The sequence below is a fragment of the Gymnodraco acuticeps genome, unplaced genomic scaffold, assembly GCF_902827175.1.
Source record: "Gymnodraco acuticeps unplaced genomic scaffold, fGymAcu1.1, whole genome shotgun sequence".
NCBI classification, from domain to species: Eukaryota; Metazoa; Chordata; class Actinopteri; order Perciformes; family Bathydraconidae; genus Gymnodraco; species Gymnodraco acuticeps.
Window position 1 is genome coordinate 2,259,772 of NW_022989890.1, and position 19,969 is coordinate 2,279,740.

The 19,969-nt window shown below is 41.6% G+C and overlaps 3 protein-coding genes across 3 annotated transcripts; 2 read left to right on the plus strand and 1 right to left on the minus strand.

Annotated features, from left to right (window-relative positions):
• Positions 1-5,947: 5,947 nt before the first annotated feature.
• On the plus strand, positions 5,948-8,465 carry LOC117535294 (F-box only protein 39-like). Its single transcript, XM_034199719.1, has 6 exons — positions 5,948-6,363; positions 6,466-6,637; positions 6,776-7,069; positions 7,308-7,532; positions 8,027-8,203; positions 8,291-8,465. Exons 1-6 carry the CDS (start codon positions 5,948-5,950, stop codon positions 8,414-8,416), a joined length of 1,410 nt encoding a protein of 469 aa, XP_034055610.1. The 3' UTR covers positions 8,417-8,465.
• An 834-nt stretch (positions 8,466-9,299) lies between these two features.
• On the plus strand, positions 9,300-13,789 carry slc25a1a (solute carrier family 25 member 1a). The gene is made up of 9 exons (XM_034201481.1): positions 9,300-9,671; positions 10,100-10,207; positions 10,317-10,416; positions 10,881-11,019; positions 11,127-11,211; positions 11,344-11,448; positions 11,580-11,695; positions 11,772-11,845; positions 11,926-13,789. Exons 1-9 carry the CDS (start codon positions 9,341-9,343, stop codon positions 12,038-12,040), a joined length of 1,173 nt encoding a protein of 390 aa, XP_034057372.1. The 5' UTR covers positions 9,300-9,340; the 3' UTR covers positions 12,041-13,789.
• A 294-nt stretch (positions 13,790-14,083) lies between these two features.
• On the minus strand, positions 14,084-18,926 carry nle1 (notchless homolog 1 (Drosophila)). The gene is made up of 13 exons (XM_034201467.1): positions 18,821-18,926; positions 17,995-18,152; positions 17,334-17,554; positions 17,149-17,228; positions 16,973-17,049; positions 16,788-16,885; positions 16,107-16,299; positions 15,841-15,976; positions 15,677-15,723; positions 15,388-15,590; positions 15,098-15,257; positions 14,886-14,956; positions 14,084-14,782 (listed from the first exon to the last, which is right to left on the minus strand). The coding sequence occupies exons 2-13, from the start codon at positions 18,130-18,132 to the stop codon at positions 14,770-14,772; spliced, it is 1,437 nt and encodes a 478-aa protein (XP_034057358.1). The 5' UTR covers positions 18,133-18,152; positions 18,821-18,926; the 3' UTR covers positions 14,084-14,769.
• Between the last annotated feature and the right edge of the window lie 1,043 nt (positions 18,927-19,969).

The following is a 19,969-nucleotide window of genomic DNA, read 5'->3' on the forward strand; positions in this document are numbered from 1 at the left end:
TTTGTTAAATGTGTTGTCTGTTAAACTAACATTGTTGAGCATATTCTTTGCCACATAATACGCCTCATCTAGCAGGCTTTCAGCGGCCATTAGGACAACAGAGGCAGCGCTCAGGAGGCCTGTCCCTTGAACACGCATCCTTTGTTTATGATCTCTGCAACCCTCGTCTTCCTGCTCTCTCCTTTCATCTCCTCTTCCCCATTCTCTCTACCCTGATTCCCATTTTCTCCCTTTTTCCTTCAATTATCCATGCCCCCCCGACTCCCCCTTAATGCTCCCTTACACCCAATCTTCCCATCCTTTTCTTCTTTATCCTCTCTCCATTTCTTGTTTTGTATGCAAGCCCCAAGGGAGAGAAATGGGTGAAAAGCACTCTCTCTGCACCACTGTCACAAAAGACTGGTGAGTCATCGCCACTTATGTTCCTGTCTCCCTCCTCCCACAAAAAACACACACACAGGAAAAACACTCAAATGACTCCTTACCTGCCGTGCACTTACAGGAAGATACATACGGACACACACACACATTAGTGATTGTGTTGGCTCATAACACAAACACCATTAAGACACACACACACACACACACACACACACACACACACACACACACACACACACACACACACACACACACACACACACACACACACACACACACACACACACACACACACACACACACACATTAGTGATTGTGTTGGCTCACAACACAAACACCATTAAGACACAAACACACACACACACACACACACACACACACACACACACACACACACACACACACACACACACACACACACACACACACACACACACACACACACACACACACACACACACACACACACACACATTCCACAGCTCTTCAAAAAGACCCTAAAATTAAAACCCAAGTCACATAATTGAGTTGATGATTGTGGTTGAAAATGGCCTCCATTCATGTGTGCTGCGTGTCATATCTCACAGGATTATGAGGAGTTTTCATGATTGGAAACTCTCGTCAATTGAAGTTCACACTCAGGAATAGAGAGCAAATGAGACAGCTGCACAAGCAAAAGTACCCCGCTCCTGGACTATAGGAGAGACAAAAACAAATAACTGGCTGAAAAATGGACATAAGTGAGGGGGAAAAAAGAGAAAGGCAGAAATTCTCTGGGGAATGTGGCTTTTGTCCATTTACCGTTTATGAGCCACAAAGAAAATGCTCTTCCTCCATCTGCTGGAGGAATGAGTCACGTACAATGCAGTCATGTTGCTGTGATGTGCACAAGATGGCAGTCCTGAATGAACACAATGTACATGCTGAGCTGCAGCTAAAGATAACAATACTTAGAGAATAATATGTTTTTGTTATATTGTCAGATCTTACAAGGTGTTAAGGGTTACGTGTGTGTGTGTGTGTGTGTGTGTGTGTGTGTGTGTGTGTGTGTGTGTGTGTGTATGTGTAGTTATCCGAACTTGCTAGCTAAATAGTTTCAGTGAAGAAGTATCACCTATAGGTATAAGTTCTGATAAAATGTTTTACAAAAACTACAACAAAGTATAATAGAGAAGTACTATGAGTATAGTGTACTTTAAGAATCAAAAAGTAAAAGTACATATTTGGCAGAATCAATCAACAACTTTATTAATTGTTGATTCATTGATTGATTCTGCCAAATATGTCCTTTTACTAGTGTTTTGCTATTTCAAAAGTAGCTTTTTGTAGCAGGTACAATTTGGGGTCTTTTCATCCAATTTATCATTGGAATCATAAAAGTGTATCTACTTTTAACATAAGAAGTAGATAAACTGTAACTAGCAGCTTAATCCCGCAGAAACATGTGGTAAAGTAAAAAAGTTGGCTATAATATATTTCACTCGGTCTGTTTCACAAACAGCCCCATAAACGCCCCATATTTTGGTTGTATATGTTTTGCCACCTATAGGTCTATAGTTTAGAGAACAGAAATACATCCGAGACAAAACTGACAGAAGGGTAAAATTCAGAAAATATATAACTATTACAACTCCTTCTGCTACTTCAGCACCACGGACAGCGCCATCGATTTATCAATACACAGCTATAGATAGGCTACTGATATTTAAGAGCTATAGTCAGGGGCATAGATTGTAACATGCACAATCATCAGTCAGATAAAAGATCAATGACTCAGGCAGAGTAGTTTAACAACGCCACCTCTGCTTCCCCTGGATTGGGACGTGGGTTGGCAGGTAAACAAGGGACATGTATTATGCTTAGAAGGGGGATGGCATTCCCCCTCAATGAGCCTATTGCAAAATACAAATCCACACATTTGTAAATAAGTCCGTAATCATTATCAATTTACTAAAGCGGTTTACATGATTGAGTCCCAAAATGTCTGTATACTTTTAAATTAGACAAATAAAAGCAGAAATGGGGAACGTTTGGGGTTTTAGCTTAAAAACTGACAAACAAAACATTTCACAGTGATGTCAATCAGGTTTTTAATCAACAGTTGTACATTGCGGAATGAGAAAAAGATCTCTTCTAGGTTTTGAGCCTGTTTTTTGTGTTTTTCCTAGCAGGCCTGCTTGTGTCGTAAACAAACTCCACCGCAGTGACCTCCGAGTCCTCTCCTGATTAGTCTTTACAGAAACCTGCTTGTGAGCTATTCAGACACATGAAATATTAAAAGCCTGGAGTTTCCGTTTCACACACAAAGTGGGAGGGGAGACGACTGAGAGGCAAACAGACGGGAGGACTGACAGGGGCAGAGGAAGAGAGGGACATTTCAGATAACAGTAGGTTTAAGATAAAATAACACATAAGGCTCCCCGGGAGGGACATGAGCAGGGATGGAGGGAGAGAGGATACCCGAAGGTAAGGCGGAGCGGATGTGAATGTTTATGCCTGATCAGGTGCTCGCCTTCAAGTGTAACACTAGAGGTGTAATCAGCTGAAGATTGATTGGCTGATAACCTTTCGAGTGAGGCTGTTAGGAGGGCATGTTTTTTAATTCCGCTGCTTCTCTCTCAAACCTCAGTGAGACGTCTTCCACCCAGGCTGACGAGCCGACTCAGAGCTGCAGTGAGGAGAGCCACGAGCCTCAAACCTTCCAGGAACCAGAGCAGGAGGAGGTCGTCAGTGGAGCCTGTGATGGAGAGGAAGAGCATGTTCAGGTCAGAATTGACAGGAAAAATACGCACTATACCAACAATCATTCGGTATATTTACAGCCGCATTAAAGAGGCCCTATCATGCTTCCCTTTCCTACGTGTGTTATGTTGTTTTTGTGCATGTAAATGGTCTGCAAAGGCTTAAATCCACAAGTTCCCTACAGAGGGAGTTTCTATCCCACCCCCCCCCCCCCCCTCCTGAAACCCCTCCATTGGACTGCTTTGTTTACTTCCGTAACATAATGACATAACTATGCAACAGTCACACTTTTATTGGCTAGCGTTACAACACATTGCACGTGATAGGCTGAGGGGTGGGACATATCTAAGCGGTTGACCAATCACAACAGAGCCTGCCAGCTAACCAATCAGAGCAGACTGGGCTCTGGTTTCAGACAGAGGGTGAAAAGAGGTGCTGCAGCACAGGCAGAATGAGAGAAATAAAGCACAAGATTTAGCGACACACGTTTCTGCTCCCATGTGATTGATATAGGTCGAGGAGGATCTGTGTATCAGTGAAGCAGAGACCTCACCGCAGGAGACTCTCATATCCACACACACACAGGACGATGACGACTGCCTCCCATTGTCCCCCCTGACAACAGAGGAAGAGTCGAGCCCCCCGTCAGTGTCATCTCATCCCTCTGACATACAGAGTATGTGGCACTCACACACTCTCTCACACACTCTCTCTCACACACTCTCTCTCTCACACACACACACACACACACACACACACACACACACACACACACACACACACACACACACACACACACACACACACACACACACACACACACACACACACACACACACACACACACACACACACACGCTCATGTGAGGCTGTACTGTGTGTCTGTGTCCTCGCAGATCACCTGTCTGAACCCTGCTGGTATTGCCTGAGGTCTCTCGACTCAGAGGGTCGGCCTGGAACTCCTGAACAGGTTTCAACACTTCTGTCTAAACACATTATGTCACTGAGACATGGTTGATCAGATACATTGTGAAGTGTGAAAAGCTCTTTCTCTGAATAGATGTGTAAAATGCAAAGTTAATTCACTTATTTTACAATCAAAAGTAGCATTGATGCAAATGCAAAAATGTTACAATTTTAAGGACATATTGCAAATTTGCAAAACCCACAAAAAAGGAGTATCCATCTCTTCTTTGTGGAGATAAAGGGATGTTTCAGTGACCTTGTGGGTTCAGATGACATTCATTCATATACTGTAAAGTCATAGTAACAAAATAAATAGGGCCGGCATTTGCATTAGGTACATTTTAAAGTCAATGCGTATGGATAAAAAGAGTAAAGGTCAAGTGAGAAAAATACAACACTAAACTGAGCTTTAATAATTGCTGTGCCATCATATTTTTGATGTATATGATAATATGATTCTGGGCGATTCTGCAAAATAGGTGCTTTTAATTTTGTTACTTTAACTTTTGTACCTTACATAACTAAGATTTTATATTCAGGACTATTACTTGTCAGAAAATATTTCTACACTGTAGTAATTCTAAGTACAACATGTGAGTACTACTTCCACCCCCTTTTGTGCTTTGTTACAGGAGGACTCGAATTATCTATCCTCGTCGCCCTCTAGTGGCCAAAGAGTGAGCTACCAGACTGACCCTCGACCTCACTTTGGGGTCGCGTGTTCCTCACACTCAACGTGTAGCCCTCTGTGGGGCAGTGAGGGGCCCTGCTGGGGGCAGAGGAACCAGGAAGTGCCCGGTGAAACACAAACCTGTCCTCACTGCCATCTGGCGCTAACCCCTGACACACTGCTTTGGCATGAGGTTAGCACCGACACACAGACATAAATAGAGACCCACAAGCTAACACTCTCCACTAAACATACCAAAGCTTATTATCACTGTGTTTACCAGGAAGCCTCTGAATGTTTTTCTTTCTCTTTCTGCACAGGCTAAGTGTCTACTGTTTGAAGGGCAGAAGAACTCAAATAACTAATGGATTCATTCCCAGATAAATTAAATGTAATGCATGTATATACTTTTAATATATTCTGTATTAATGTTCTCAGGAAATACTTTACATGTAAATGTAATGTGCAATATCGGTTTCTGCTTACATCTAAGTTTAGACATGTCCATTCTCTTATTTCATTTTGAGTTGATTTTCTGTAAAATATTTAATGTGTTAACACAAATAAAATTCATGTGTACAAAATCAGTATGTCTTTTTAAATCTGAAATTCAATGCTCAAGGTTAGAAATGCAGCAATAGTAGCTGGTAATCCAATAATACACGTTTCACATTGCAGCAGTACATTATAATAAATTATTAAGTGTTGATTTATCTCAACAATGATACTCTTCAATAGGATGAAAACAAGATTTTAAAAATTCTTCTTAGTGTTTTCCAAGGATTCCTATTCCCCATCTCCCCTTTTGTCCGTTGCCTTCCATTTTTTGTATTTTGTTTAATTGTTCTCAGGCCTAAACATCTCAGTGTTTATCTTAAAAAAGGATGATAACTAACATTTTAAAATATTCTTCTCCCATAGTGATATTCTATTTATCATTGTTGTCCAAGATGTTTTTTTTTGTATTTGTTTGAATGTTTTTTGGGCATAAACATTCCGCGGTAGCTTCTCTAACTGCTTTAGCAGTTTCAACCACCTCTCTGTCTCCCATTTTACTTCACCGAGTACAGGTAATGTTGTTTCACATTTTCAGATTTGTCTTATGTGAATGCCTTAATAAATCTAACACTAAACCATGCTTTCTTAGGAAAAATTCTGCAGCGGCAGGATTACAAAAGCATACCAAATATGAATGAGGAGTTAATCCCACTGCAAAACAGTGAAGATGAGGACAATCGAGAAAAGATGGAAGAAGTTCTCAGTGATGCAGGGTGTAGCTCAGAGAGTTGGGCCATACTTCCTGTTTTGTGCTTGACGCACGTGTTTAAGTTTCTTGATGAAGGGGATCGCAGGAGTGCAGACCTGGTTTGTCAGCGCTGGCACAACATCATGCACTCTCCCTCCCTCTGGCGCTCACACACCTTCCATCTAAATGTCCGGCCGTCCAAGTACAGGCAGTCTGAATTCCACTCTTCTGTGGCCTATGTCCAGTCTCGAGGAGTCTACCTGGAGAGGTTGGCCGTGTTGGTGAATCCTCCATCCACTTACTCGATAGCCTTGAGAATGTTGAGAACAATCAAGACAGTATTTGATGAGCTTACCAGGTAAAGGAGTGTGTGTTCTTAAAGCCCCTCTTAACCCCAATAAATCCCACATCAGACTGTAACTGACGACTCTCCAAACCAAACATTATTTTGTCTCCATAGAGTACGGGCGTCACTGAAGTCTATCAGCCTCACAAATCTGGAGTTAGACCGGCCCTCCTGGACTTCTGGACTCAGAAACTCTTTCGTTATCTTCCTGGTTTCCTTCCTCCGCACACAAGGCTCAAAGCTTGACTCCGTTTGTCTGAATGGGATGAAAATCGGCATGATTCAGGTGACTACAACACCAAAGATGATGTTTGAGTAGGTATGTTACTGCTATGGGTGCTTTACCAAAATGGCCAAAGATTTCACTAGCAGAGTGCTCATTCAAAAGTTATTTGTTTCTGATTCCTGATCCTTTAACCTCTAGGGTCTGGAGATGCTTACCACCCTGGCACAGTCTCAGAAGCGCACCAACCATCGCTACTACATCTCTACTTTGGACTTGAAGGGTTTCTTTTCTGGAGAAGTTCCAGTCTACCGTAACTCCAACATGCCCCGCACCCTGGGCTTCATGAAAGGCCTCACCCACCTGAGCCTGAGCTACTCCTGTCTGTCAGATGAGCTTCTAAAGGCATTGCAGCCCAGAGACCAAGGGTGGAGAGATTTCATCCACTTGAAAACACTTTCACTGTGGTGTTCTTTGAATGTGCCCCATGGACAGGTAATTACGAACATAATAGATTAACATTGCATGTTGACAGCCATTGGTTCTGTAGACTATTCCCAACAAATGTAACTGCTTACATAGACGGCAAAGGGTAGATGGTTCTGAAGGCTTTATTTAAAAAAAATGATAGGCTTCATCTTCAGGGAGCTGAGTGTAAGGACACACAAGAAAGTATTTATCTTGGCAACACAAAAATGTTGGTGCTTTGAGATTTGTGTTGTGTTCTGTCTAGGTGATTTGCGGTCACTCATGGGAATCTCTGGCATCGTGCTGCCCGGGCCTGAAAGTCAAGATTGAAGTCGACCAAATCCTCAACACTGACCGACTTGCAAGGATTCTGCTGCCTGAGATTCCCCTTGTTGATTTCAGCATGACAACTTTCTACTCTCCCAACGAAGAATGGAGCCCCAGGCCTCTCTTCTATGTCATGCTGCCTCAGTTCAGACTCACTCTGAAGGTAAGGATACGAAGTAGTTTAGAGACATTGTGGTAAACTAACGTTCCCAGAAAACATACTGTGTGATAGTTCAGGAAATGTTTAGAGGGATTTGTTAATGCTTTAAAAAAAAAAATCTTTCGCAATAAATAATCATGTGGATGTGAGCACGAGGCCACACGGGAACGACCCAAAAGCATTAAGATGTAGAAAATCCTACCTTACTGGCAGGTACAGGGACACAATAGTGGTTAAGGTTTCAGGCTTCAGTGACCAGCAAACATCCAAAGCTACATGGCATCTTTGACTTGGTGGTAAAAGTGAAAAACGGCTGGTTAAATGCTCCAGGGCTGATGAGGGAAAGGGAAAACAGGTTGCTGTGGAAGGTCAGGTGAGCATGACTGGTTAAAAAGTCTGAGGGCATCTGGTGGACATGCAGAGAATAGCAGGCTATGAAGGGGTTCCTGGAAATGAGACATTGTGTTGTTGGTCATTTTTATATTGCCTGTCTGCAGTTTCTGACCCTGCACCTGAGTAACTGCAGTGAATTATTGGACGATGAGCTGCTGAAGCTGGTTAGACGTTGTGATCGTCTGGAGCAGCTGAGAGTCTGGGCTTTCCTGGAAATCAGAACTGTGCAGAGACTGCTGAAAATCAGGCTGGCACAAAGGAGCTTACTCAACACGATCAGGGTGAGAAAAAAGATAAAAGCTGCCTGAATCTTCACATATACCGGGATCTGTGTGGATACTAATGCTCTTGTTGATCATGTTTTCCAGGTGAGCGTCTACTCAGTAGAAGAGGACCACGAAGAGCAGAAAGAGCAGCTGGAGAAATTATTGTCTACATACCGAGATCTCCCTCCTGAACTGGATTTTTTTGCTACAGTCTACCCCTATGTGTAATCGCAGGTGCATGTAGACATGTTGTAGAACATCAAGTTCATCTATTTAAAAAAATAAAATTATATACACACAAAATTGAACAACAATTGGTGATTGTAGTTTGGGGTTTTGACACTGACTAGCTCTCCCTGTGTCAGTCTATATTTTTTCAGTGGGGTGGGGGTTGTGGGTGGAAACACTGACCTAGTTTCATGTAAAGGGTGATTGGGGGAGGCAGGGTGTGTGTGTGCTTTGGCATGGCTAGAGCACTATTTTAGGAAACATGGCTTAAGCAATATACCAAACTATTGTTTATTTGTACTTTACTATTGTTTGTTTTTCATCTTGTACATCCAACTTCTTCCTATTACAATATTGTCTGTCTTTGAATTGAAATCTTTGCATCCGATACATTTTTCTATTACAACATACTGTTTAATACACGATAACTCTGAATACATGACTTTCACTGTAATTATACTTGACATTGAACGTTTTATTGACAAATGTACTAAACACATTGTGTGCATAAACGTGTCATATGGTTTGGTTTTTAGTTTATTCTCTTCAATCATATTGTATATATATATTACAATTACATTTTTCTGTATTTTTCCCATCCACTGCTTTATATTTTGGTTTGTTTAATAATGTGAAAAAGGTTATAATAGCCTTTTTTAGACTTATATAAGTGCACAAAATAGAGGGCATTGTGAAAATATACAAATTATATCCTTACTTCAAGAAAATGGTTAAATGATGGTAGATTATTATCATAGTAGTTGACAGTGACAGACTACAAAATGACATCGACACATGAACAAACACCGTCCTCCACCTTATTGGTCGCTAATACTCACGCACAGTCACGTGACTGGGTAATGGCATTAGATTAGGAAGCATGGTGATGCCCTGCCCCATCACCTGACTGCTATTTGAATATTGATGGTCCCTGTGAGCCTCCACCATCCTGTGTTTTTGTTGTCGTCTGACATTGTCCGTGTGGGACCGTCGCCACAGACAGATTTATATAACGAGCCCCTGAACACCGACATGTCGTCACTACTGAAGCCGTTTTCGGTGTGCGAGGGGCCGTGTGAGAGCGGCGCTGTGAGTAGAGGATGCCCGGGATCAGCTCCTCATCATCAGCCTCCATCGCAGCGTCTGGTCGCCGCGGGGCTGGGCTCTCTGCCGGGCTCTCTGACGGGGAGAAACCTGGCGACCGCTGCAGTCGGAGGAAGGAAACTCACGCATCCTGGAAAGTCCATTCTTGCAGGTTGATTTTGAAACGCACATACGAATAGTAGCATTTTGCTCCCTGCACAGTAGACTAATCGCAATCTGTCGCTCAAATAGGCTATCCATGCAGAACTGGATCAAATCGCACTCATCCAGCAGCAATGCTACAATACTTAATACAATAGGAATTTATTTAGTGCTAAGCTAACATTTTTATTAATTTGTAATTATCGAAAATGCATATTGAATTAATAGAAGCATATACAGTCAGTAACCCTTAGCTACACCTTCCAACTCAATGCAGACAATGCTGTGTATATCTAATTGATTTATCGACTAAGCAGGAATGATCTAGCATCTCATTTTTTAAATAGTGACATAGAAAAGCATGCAAGTTCTCCCTGCTCCCAGAACATTCTGCACAGTGAGTCTACAAATCATCATCTCTCTTCTTTCCACACTCAGGTGGCATTGCAGGAGGAATAGAGATTTGTATCACCTTCCCCACAGAATATGTCAAGACCCAGCTGCAGCTAGATGAGCGAGCCAACCCACCTCGATACAGAGGGATCGGTAGGTCACTGGGACATGTATGACTTCTGCCTGACTGCAGGTTTGTGTGCAAGTCTTCTGATGGGTTACTCACTCCTGGATGCTATGCTGCGTGCGTGTGTGTGTTTAGGCGACTGTGTGAAGTTGACCGTGCAAGATCATGGGCTGAGAGGACTGTATCGAGGTCTCAGCTCCCTGCTCTATGGATCAATACCCAAGTCTGCAGTGAGGTGAAGATGCACACATGCTATTCAGTAGCTTTTCTCCGTCAAAGCAGTATCACAGCATTTTATGGCACTTTATAGGCAGACACATTTGGAAGGATTAAAAAAAAAAAAAAAAGTTTCATTATTGATTAATCTACAGATGATTCCCCCTACATTTAAATGATTCCTTGGTCTTTTCATCACAATTTCCAAGAATGTATTGCATCAAATGTCTTGTGTTATCCACCCAACTGTTTCAAACCTAAGGATATTTCATGTTCTATAACATTGAGTACCAAAAGCAGCTAATTCTTACACTTTAATTATTCCTAAGAACATTAAATGTTTCCTACTTTTGCATGACGATTTAAAAAAAGTTAACTAAACCGCTAATCACAAACTTACTGGAAATGCTTTACTAATACTACCATGATGTAGTGTTTTAGAGTAAGAAAATAAAAACACAATCACCTTGTCGTTTTCTAAAGGTTTGGCACGTTTGATATGCTCAGCAACCCAATGCGAGACGCCACAGGTCGCCTTGACAACACGCGGAGCCTCGTGTGTGGTTTAGGAGCAGGGATAACGGAGGCCATCGTGGTCGTCTGTCCCATGGAGACCCTGAAGGTCAGAGGAGCTGGATGCTGTTACACATTGCTTTGACTGTAGGAAGCTTTAATAAACAATAATCTGAATAAATGGCCTGATGAGGTGGTTCTTCCCTTGTCCTCCAGGTGAAGATGATCCATGACCAGTGTTCGCTCAGACCGCGCTACAGAGGCTTCTTTCACGGAATCAGTGAGATTATCAGAGAACAGGGTAAGAGAGTGAAAAGGGGAACATTGGCTGAATCTCTTACAAACTTCTTAAATCTTTTATAGGCTGCTCCTTGTTATTGGCTACATGTATCTACCAATATTCATGTATGTGGTTTGTCTTCTTTAAAAATAGGTGTGAGGGGGACATATCAAGGTCTGACAGCGACTGTGCTGAAACAAGGATCCAATCAGGCGATCCGATTCTATGTGATGAACTTGCTGCGCAATTGGTACAAAGGTGAGAAAATCTACTGACTGCAAAATAAATGCCAATGTCCTTGTATGTCTTTTTTTTAATGATTGACGGGTGGATGCATTCTTCTCCCATTTCTGTCCATTCTCCACAAACTTTCGTTTTTGGCCTTTAAGGTGACGACCCAAGCCGAGACATGCACCCATTTATAACCGCAATCTTTGGAGCGACGGCAGGAGCTGCCAGTGTTTTTGGAAATACACCTCTGGATGTGGTGAAAACAAGGATGCAGGTAGGAAACAAACACACCCTCTGTGGATGTTACGTTCATGTTTTGCCATTTTTCAAACTCACTCTGATTTCTGTAGGGTCTGGAGGCCCACCGCTACAAATCCACAGTTGACTGTGGCTTCCAGATCTTGAAGAATGAAGGACCACAGGCGTGAGTAACCCTCCGCATTAATCATGCCGTCTGCTTTAGTTTTTGCTGAACCATCTAACCTGATCTCATTTTGTCCCCAGGTTTTACAAGGGAACAGTTCCCAGGCTGGGCCGTGTGTGTTTGGACGTGGCAATAGTCTTTGTCATCTATGAGGAGGTGGTCAAGCTACTGAACAACGTGTGGAAGACGCAGTAGATGGGCCAGACAGTGACAGAGATCCAAAGGGAAGCACAGACCAGTGCCTCATGCTACGCACAACTGAACACCTCTATTTTAGTTCATATTTGCTCTCTGCATTGACCCGAAGAGATGACTCTTCATCATGACCAGTTTTCACTCCGTTTCATCAAATAATCCAAGATGTAACCAAAAAAAGTAAGGGAGGAAGCACGGATGGCCGGACTAAACAGCTCAGTTTTGCATTTCTACGCTTTCTCGGTCTGACTTAGGAATCAAGAGGGATTTATGTTGAAGAATAGGAAAAGGCAAATTCAGAAAGGATTCTACAAAGAGTTTACACAGAGTGTAGACTCTGTGTAGAGACTAAAGAAACCTTATGAACCAAAGGTTCACATAAGAGAAGGGGGCAAGACGAGTGGGTTAAACAAAAAGGGATACTACGTATGTCTGTTTTAACTTTGTACGACTGTTATGGTACATGTTGTAGTGAACACTTTGTACTTTAACCATAAATGTGTCTTTTGATTCACTGAGTACTTAGTATACTGGGTTGCTACAGAGACGCTACTGGACCCAAACAAGCTTGCGGCAGTACTTTCAAATGTCTGTGCAGTAATTCAACACTTCTCTGTTTTGTAATTGCTTACCTGACAGTGCTTGTGGGGTCATCTTTAGCAGTATTTCCTCACTGTGTCTTGGAGATGAGGATACTGCTCATTGTGTATTTCATGGCCGCTGCTGATAACTGCTCCGTTTGGCTGCATGGATCTCGATGTGGCATCTATCCTGTTACACGCTGACAGTGGCTCGCAGTGTACACAAACTGTTCTGGAGTCAGTACCTTTCTTGCAGATTGTTTCAGAGTGTTACAACTTAATAAAAGTAGTCATTGAGCACACATTGTAGGAAACAAAGCCCTATGTAGCACAAGACATGATTCATTAATAGAAGTTAGCGAGGTCAACGTTACATCTTCAACATCACACGTTACTATATGCTCAGTATGTATTTTGAGTACTTAACAGCTGCATGTGAAGGCTTTATTTGGGAATATTTGACCAGTAATGCTTTGTTCAGACCCTCAGTCAGGTTATTATTTCCCAGCAGCTGCTGGTGTGCAGCCTGAAATATAAAAGTGAATACACATTTACTCAAGATAACATGCCAGACATGACTTCAGTGCACTTGAGCCTTTCTGTGCTTATTGATTCATCCTACCGTCCTCTAGTCAAATCTGTCACTTTAATATTGTTTACCTCAAGCCTAACTGCTTTACAAGCATTTTGTACGCTTACCGATGAAATAGTTCGTTAGCCATCTTTTATTGCACTTCTCTTATTAAGTGTTTACATATATTGAACGTCAACAAGGGGACAGATGTCTGAGAGGCTCGATAACAGAAAGGCTGGGTTTTTAATCAAACTAGTAGCACCACAGAAGCCTTTATACTCGCCTTTGCCACATTTCAATAGAATCTCCAATTGAATATCCCTAATAAAAAGGACATCTTTATTACATTTTAAAACTAAGAGCAACAGAATATTCTTCAATCCTCATGTCTTTACCATTTTTTTTTTTTTAACTAATGCACATTTTTTTCTATGTGTGTGCTGCTTTTCATAAACATATCAGACTTCATCAATCGCATTTCTGAAGATCCTGTTGGGCGGAGTGACGGATTTGTGTGAAAAATTGTGATGCATTTGAAGTTTCAGAAAGGATTTAGATAAAATATTGTTTCAATAAACTGATTGATAAACCTGATCTGTGTGACTTTGGTAATGTGTATTTAGGCACATAACAGCCCATAATTCAGATATTATAGTGTTTTGTATGTAAGAAATGGATGTACAAACTCCACTTCAATACAAATAACTTCTTATATTTCTAATTGTTTTCTTGTAACGCCTCAATGTAACCTGTACCGGGGGTATTAAGATTTTCTTTCACTTGATGGTTTCCTCCAACACTTCAAGGATTTGCATCTAAAAACAAATCCAAAGCTGCTTCTTTAGACAGTGGTGACCTGTGTGGTCAAGTAGGTAATGTAAAATGATGTTTTGATGTAAAATATTTATTCATATCCAATATTCACAAAGCCGGTAAAATACAGAAAGTGAAACAAGTTATTTTTGCTGGAATGGTGGACCTGGTTTTTCCACAATGGGATGGAAAATCAGACAGATTGCGGACAGAGAAGATTAAAGGCTGAAGTTGGTGGGCGAGCGCGGTCATCATTTAAATCACAGAGGAAGGTATTAAACACTCCCACCTGTTGCCACGTCCATCCACAGTATATAGTTCATCTAGTAGGGCTAATACCTTTTTTTAAGCTCTCAATGTATGCATCTCATTTAATTACTTAAGATTATATTCTGTATTTATAATTGGATACATAACGATGTTTGTGGTTTATGCATATAAGCATGGCACTATGATACAGCTTTAAACTAAGTAGTACGTCAGGGCCATAATTGATTTGAAAGTCCCAAGTTTAACATTCACACTCAGCTTTCGGGTGTTGCATCGTTGTTATTATTCTCACATGGGTATCCAAGCTTAGAGAGAGGGCTTTCCCATCATGACTAGCACCCCTGGACACACTGCTATCAGTGAGACAGTGTAACGAAGCCCAATGGGGGATTAGGTTCAGCCGAGCCACCTTTGCTCCAGCTGTCGGGCTTCCTGATAGGAGAAGATGTGAAATCCTCTGCCGAAGTGAGGAGGGAGAATCAGAGGTGGGTCTATCTTCTCCATCTAGAATAATAAAACAAGATCAAAAGGTTCCATGTGAGGCAACATGTTAACTTAAAAAAAACGGACAAAAAAGGTAAAGATTGCTTCTTGGCATCTCACTCACATTCTGAGACATTTGTCTTTCCCACCGCTGACCACTCTTTGTCCATCAGGACTCCAGTCCACTGCATAGACCTACAAACACAAGAGATAAGTCAATAAGGCAAAAAAGGACAATCACAATCAGTCAGTTTTGGCGCCAGCCCTTACAATGATAAGCATAATCATTGACATCCCTGCAATTAACACACAGCTATCATCTTTGTCCTCCCTCACCTCATCAGCGTGGCCGGGCAGGTCCATATTCAGCTTCCCAGTCTTGATGTCCCACACTTTGAGCGTGCTGTCGCTGCTGCCGCTGACCAGCAGCCTGCTGTCTGCGGACCAAGCCACTTGATACACAGAGCCCACATGGCCACGCAGGGATATTAAGTACCTTTGGGCAAAGCAAGACAGAGATAATAATTCACTCAGTTACAAATACTCACGTCATATGCCTACAGCACCATCACCTGGATAACAGCAGTATTACACATGGATTCAATGATGGTATGAGATTTACTAACTTTCCAGTGCGTCCGTCCCAGATTTTAATGGACTTGTCGAATGAGGCAGAGGCGAGGAGCCTGGTGTCTGGGGAGAAGAGCACCTCGTTGACCAGAGCGCTGTGACCCGTCAGCCTGGCCAGAGGCTTTTTCTCTTCTGCAGGGTTCCACATGAACAAGGTGAAATCATCTGAACCCGACACCAAGCGCTCTGGAGCTGAACCCTGTAGCATGACAGCAGGAGTTAGAGTACTGATATAAAGGAAATACAGACAAGAACACATAAGCACAGAGAACAAGCAGTACTTACCCTAACTTTATTATATCTCTGCAAAGCCTTTTCTTTCAGCTCTTCCACTAGGGGAGAGATCAATACATGTTACATTCAACCTATAAGCCATAAAGCCCCTTCTTCAAAGAGTAGCACATTTTGCCCTTTCAATATTTCCCAAGTCTAAGTTACATAATCCTTACATGATCCAGTGAGGTCCTGGGGGTTGATCGTGGCGTCTGCAGGTTCAAAAGCTCCAGTGCGCAGGACGTAGTCTGTGCTGAGAGCCAGGGTGTTCACCCAGTGGGCGTGACCCTGCAGAGTCCTGCACTGGACGCCCTATACCCACAAACAGAATTAAACACACATGAAGTATTTGACTTGACTCTGAGATGTATCGCCTCTCTCATTTGACTCACTCTGTCTGTGACAATAAACATTTAAAGAAGTGTCTCAAACACACACTTACATCTTTGGCTCTCCAGACCTTGATTGTTCGGTCCTGGGAGGAAGTGTAAAGAAGTCCATCTCCTCCCCACTTCACACAGGTGACTGACTGAGTGTGTCCGGTCAGGATTTTCTCACAACGACCCAACACGGTGTCCCAAACACGTATTGAGCCGTCCTTAGAGCTACTGGCCAAGTATCGGCACTCTGGGTTACTAAAAGGGAGAGGAGGAGGGGATCAGACAAACAGTCAGGACAAAATGATTAAAGAAAATCTATCCCAATTCAAATTTTCTACAATACATTATAAAGTCCCTATATCATGTCATGGCTAGCCTCTATTACATTAGCTACTGTCATCTTATTAAGCATTTATTACATTGGTTTAATGAAAAACTACTGTACCATTTTCAATTAAGAGGACATGATGGAAGGTCTGAACTGACTTTTCTGTGTCTGCATGTGTAGCTAAAACATTATTGAAAAATATTACTATTCAAGTGTCCCAGTAAACCAGTGTGACAGTGAGCTAGCATGCACAATAGCAGGAACCTAAAAACTAAATTTGTCATTTCATTAAAAAAGCATCTAGTTTTCTGTTATTTAACAGTTTAAGTACCAAAAATAATGTAATGGGATTTAGGTCAGCAGTAAAATAGGCAATAATTTACAGAAGTGAGAAAGTGATGAGTTTAATGCTCACAGGTGAAGAGGTTCCCAGCTCATCCAAGTGATCCACTTGGAGTGTCCGGTCAAAGTCTTCCCCAGCTGTGTACCCGTCACTGGATCCCACAGACAGATCTACAGAAGCAGTGCCACAACAAAATAAATACACCATGTTCATGGGATACATCCTTAGACAAACTGCATTGTGTGTTGGCAGTTCACCTGACTGTTCTTGCACCCTGAAGCCAGCTTCTTGCCGTCTGGAGACCAGCTGATGCTCAGTACCCAATGTGTGTGTCCTTCAATAAAGAAGAATACAGCTTAATGACATCTAAAACACTTTTAAAAGTATTTGTTGATGCATAGCAGATCTTGCTGCCCTATAAGATAATTTTTACCTCTGACAGTATGGTGGGGCGTCTCAGTAGTCAAGTCCCAAAAACGCACTGTGGTATCACCTGACCCGCTGGCAAGGTATCTGAAAGGAACAAGGATAATTTAATGTTAAGAGGACTCTTGGATAAATCAAAGAACTAAATATATGAAAACAGGCCAAAAAACATCTAGCAGCTGAGTTACTCACTTCCCGGTGGGGCTGAAAGCAGTTGAGATGACAGCCTCTGTGTGTCCCTGCAGCGTGCTGGTGCAGCGTGCCACCGCCCGGACCCTGAACACAGCCTGAGGCTGGTACACAATGGGCAGGACCTGCTCTGTCTCCACACAGAGAGCCTTCACACACAACCCCAGACTGGACACCACCTCTGCCTCGCCACGCACAAAAAATGCCAGTGGCACAGGCTCCTCCTACAGGGGAGAAAGAAAAACAACAAACATGTATTGACTGGATTTAAAATATATGGCATGCGAGGACTTTGAAAGATTACCTTATTCTAAGAACATTTAAGCGTTTATACATTCAGGAATAATACAATCTATATTTGATCACTTTTATACACGTTTAATAAAATTGGGAAATTGCCATGTTACATTTACCATGACCATAGTTTGAAATGTGTTAAAAGTATACAGTAAGTGATATGCAGTTTATAAAAGAAACACTTTGTACCTGTTAAGAGTACAAACATTCTCACTCTTGAGTCCCACATTTTCATTTTAAAAATGAATATCGTAGATGTGGACAAAGCCTGACTAAAGATATAACAGGGACATGTATTCATGAGCAGATGTTTACAGTCTAATGACAATTTAAATTCTACTTCGATGTTATAATTGCAGCTGGTTACCTTCTGTAGCAGTGCATTACAGACAAGCTGTAGTTTGTCGGGTGTGATGTCTAGAGGAACATCAAAAGGTGAACCCAGAACCACTCCTTCCTCATCCTGAAACTGGATCAGCAGCCGCTCTACGTCCTCACTGGTCATCCTCAGATTTGGATCCAAACCTGAAAAACAGTACATTACCTTAATGTCCGTATACTAAAGTATGATACACTTAATTGAGTACACAATGTTAATGAAAATGGCTTTCTGGCTAATGGCATCAGGATTGTTTTGCTTCTTAGTTTTAGGGAGATGCTGTATGAGCTATCTTTGCTGAAAAAGGTTCACATCCAGTTCTTGATAAGACATGGACAATTCATGTTTTAAATGTTAGCCCAAAACATCACGTTGTATTTTGCACATTTTAGCAGTCCTTCCTTTACAAGTGAGTATACCTTACTTTAAGATGGTCTTTTCTCATTATTTATTAAAGGAAACATAGCTAGCTAGACTTTCTTTACTTGATAGCATAACGTTACTTTAACTCATTCACGATCATGCATATTAAAAGGACAATGAGTAACACGTTTCAAATGGATGTTTACCATTGTTACTGTAAAGATTTGGACTCCTGAAACAAAGTATTTACATCTAGCTAGCCTATGTCAACCAGAGCCACTGATGTCAACCAGCAAAGCTAACTATGCTAGCCTGCTGTTAGCTAACATTTTGGACAAATTACTCCTTTTCGCAGTGATTGCAGTACAATAACATAACCATCATTGGTTTACACAACTGTGTTCATGTTTATATGACATCAAATGTGCACGGACATGTGCTAAAATCTTACCTTTAGCGAGGAAGCGATGTGTTCAAATTCCCCACGTGTATAACACCCAAGAGTCTTTACAGAGAGATACTCCAACAGGCAGGAGTTGTCATGTCAATGAACGGACCCGCGCAATGGATTATGGGAGATTTGTGAAAGTAAGAACAGTCGTCTTTTGTTTTCTTTCTTTATTTGCCATTCTAACTCATTTATTTTGACTATTATTACATGTCTGTTTGTTTTTTGCTCGACTTTGGGTTTCATTAAACCCAAAGTCCCAAAAATGCAATGTAATTAACTCTATTGACAGTATTGTAGCAGCATAAATGGTCATAAATGGCTTTGAGCGTTTAGTTAAAGGTGGGGTATGTAATTTATTTCAGAAACACTTTTTGTTATATTCCATGGAATGCTCTTAACATATATTCATCAGCAATGAATATATTAAATGCTTTGACAATAAATACATAACAAAATGTAATCTGTGGAAACCGTAGCGCTGTAAAAAGCACGACCAATAATCTGAGCCGTAAATTATTGTCTTTTAATGTCGGCAACAGAATGGTTAAGATGATTTATCATGCTTTTATTGAAAGTGTGCTCTCCTTCGGCATCATATGCTGGTTCGGCAACGCCACTGAGGCACAGAAAAAAATGCAGTCAGGAGGGCCATAACATTGTCCAGTAAATTGACAGGAATCTCATTTGCTAATATATAATGCTTATACAAGTACAGAGTTTTAAAATTAGCACACAATATTGTGAGTGACCTGTTAACTTTGAACTGTTGCCATCCGGGCGGAAATATCGTGCCCCTCTGTTAAAAAAGAACAGATCGAGGCTGTCTTTCGTCCCACAAGCCATCAAACTCCTGAATCAGTGATGGCGAGTCCACACTGTTTATCCAGCTGATCTGGCACTGTCCCCCACCCCCTTTTGCAAATGAGATTGTTATGTCTGCCGATATCTGTTTTTTTTTTAATGTCTGTTCGTTTTTATCTGCGTCTATGTTGTTGTCAGTGACGTATGTCTTATCTTTTTAAATGCCTTTGTGATGTGCTGTAACCCATTTTCCCCTCTGGGACAAATAAACGAATACTACTACTAGGTAAAATGGTTAACAACTTGCAAATAGATGAAATGTTGGGTTTAGTTGAATCAATAGATGTA

Coding starts and splice junctions, on each gene's coding strand:
- LOC117535294 (XM_034199719.1), top strand. CDS start 5,948: ATGAATGAGGAGTTAATCCCACTGCAAAACAGTGAAGATGAGGACAAT. Junction 7,533..8,026: donor AGTTCAGACTCACTCTGAAG/GTAAGGATACGA, acceptor GCCTGTCTGCAG/TTTCTGACCCTGCACCTGAG. Junction 8,204..8,290: donor GCTTACTCAACACGATCAGG/GTGAGAAAAAAG, acceptor CATGTTTTCCAG/GTGAGCGTCTACTCAGTAGA.
- nle1 (XM_034201467.1), bottom strand. CDS start 18,132: ATGACCAGTGAGGACGTAGAGCGGCTGCTGATCCAGTTTCAGGATGAG. Junction 17,555..17,994: donor GTAATGCACTGCTACAGAAG/GTAACCAGCTGC, acceptor TCTCCCCTGTAG/GAGGAGCCTGTGCCACTGGC. Junction 16,886..16,972: donor CAGGGTGCAAGAACAGTCAG/GTGAACTGCCAA, acceptor CTGCTTCTGTAG/ATCTGTCTGTGGGATCCAGT.
- slc25a1a (XM_034201481.1), top strand. CDS start 9,341: ATGGTCCCTGTGAGCCTCCACCATCCTGTGTTTTTGTTGTCGTCTGAC. Junction 11,020..11,126: donor GTCCCATGGAGACCCTGAAG/GTCAGAGGAGCT, acceptor CTTGTCCTCCAG/GTGAAGATGATCCATGACCA. Junction 11,212..11,343: donor TGAGATTATCAGAGAACAGG/GTAAGAGAGTGA, acceptor CTTTAAAAATAG/GTGTGAGGGGGACATATCAA.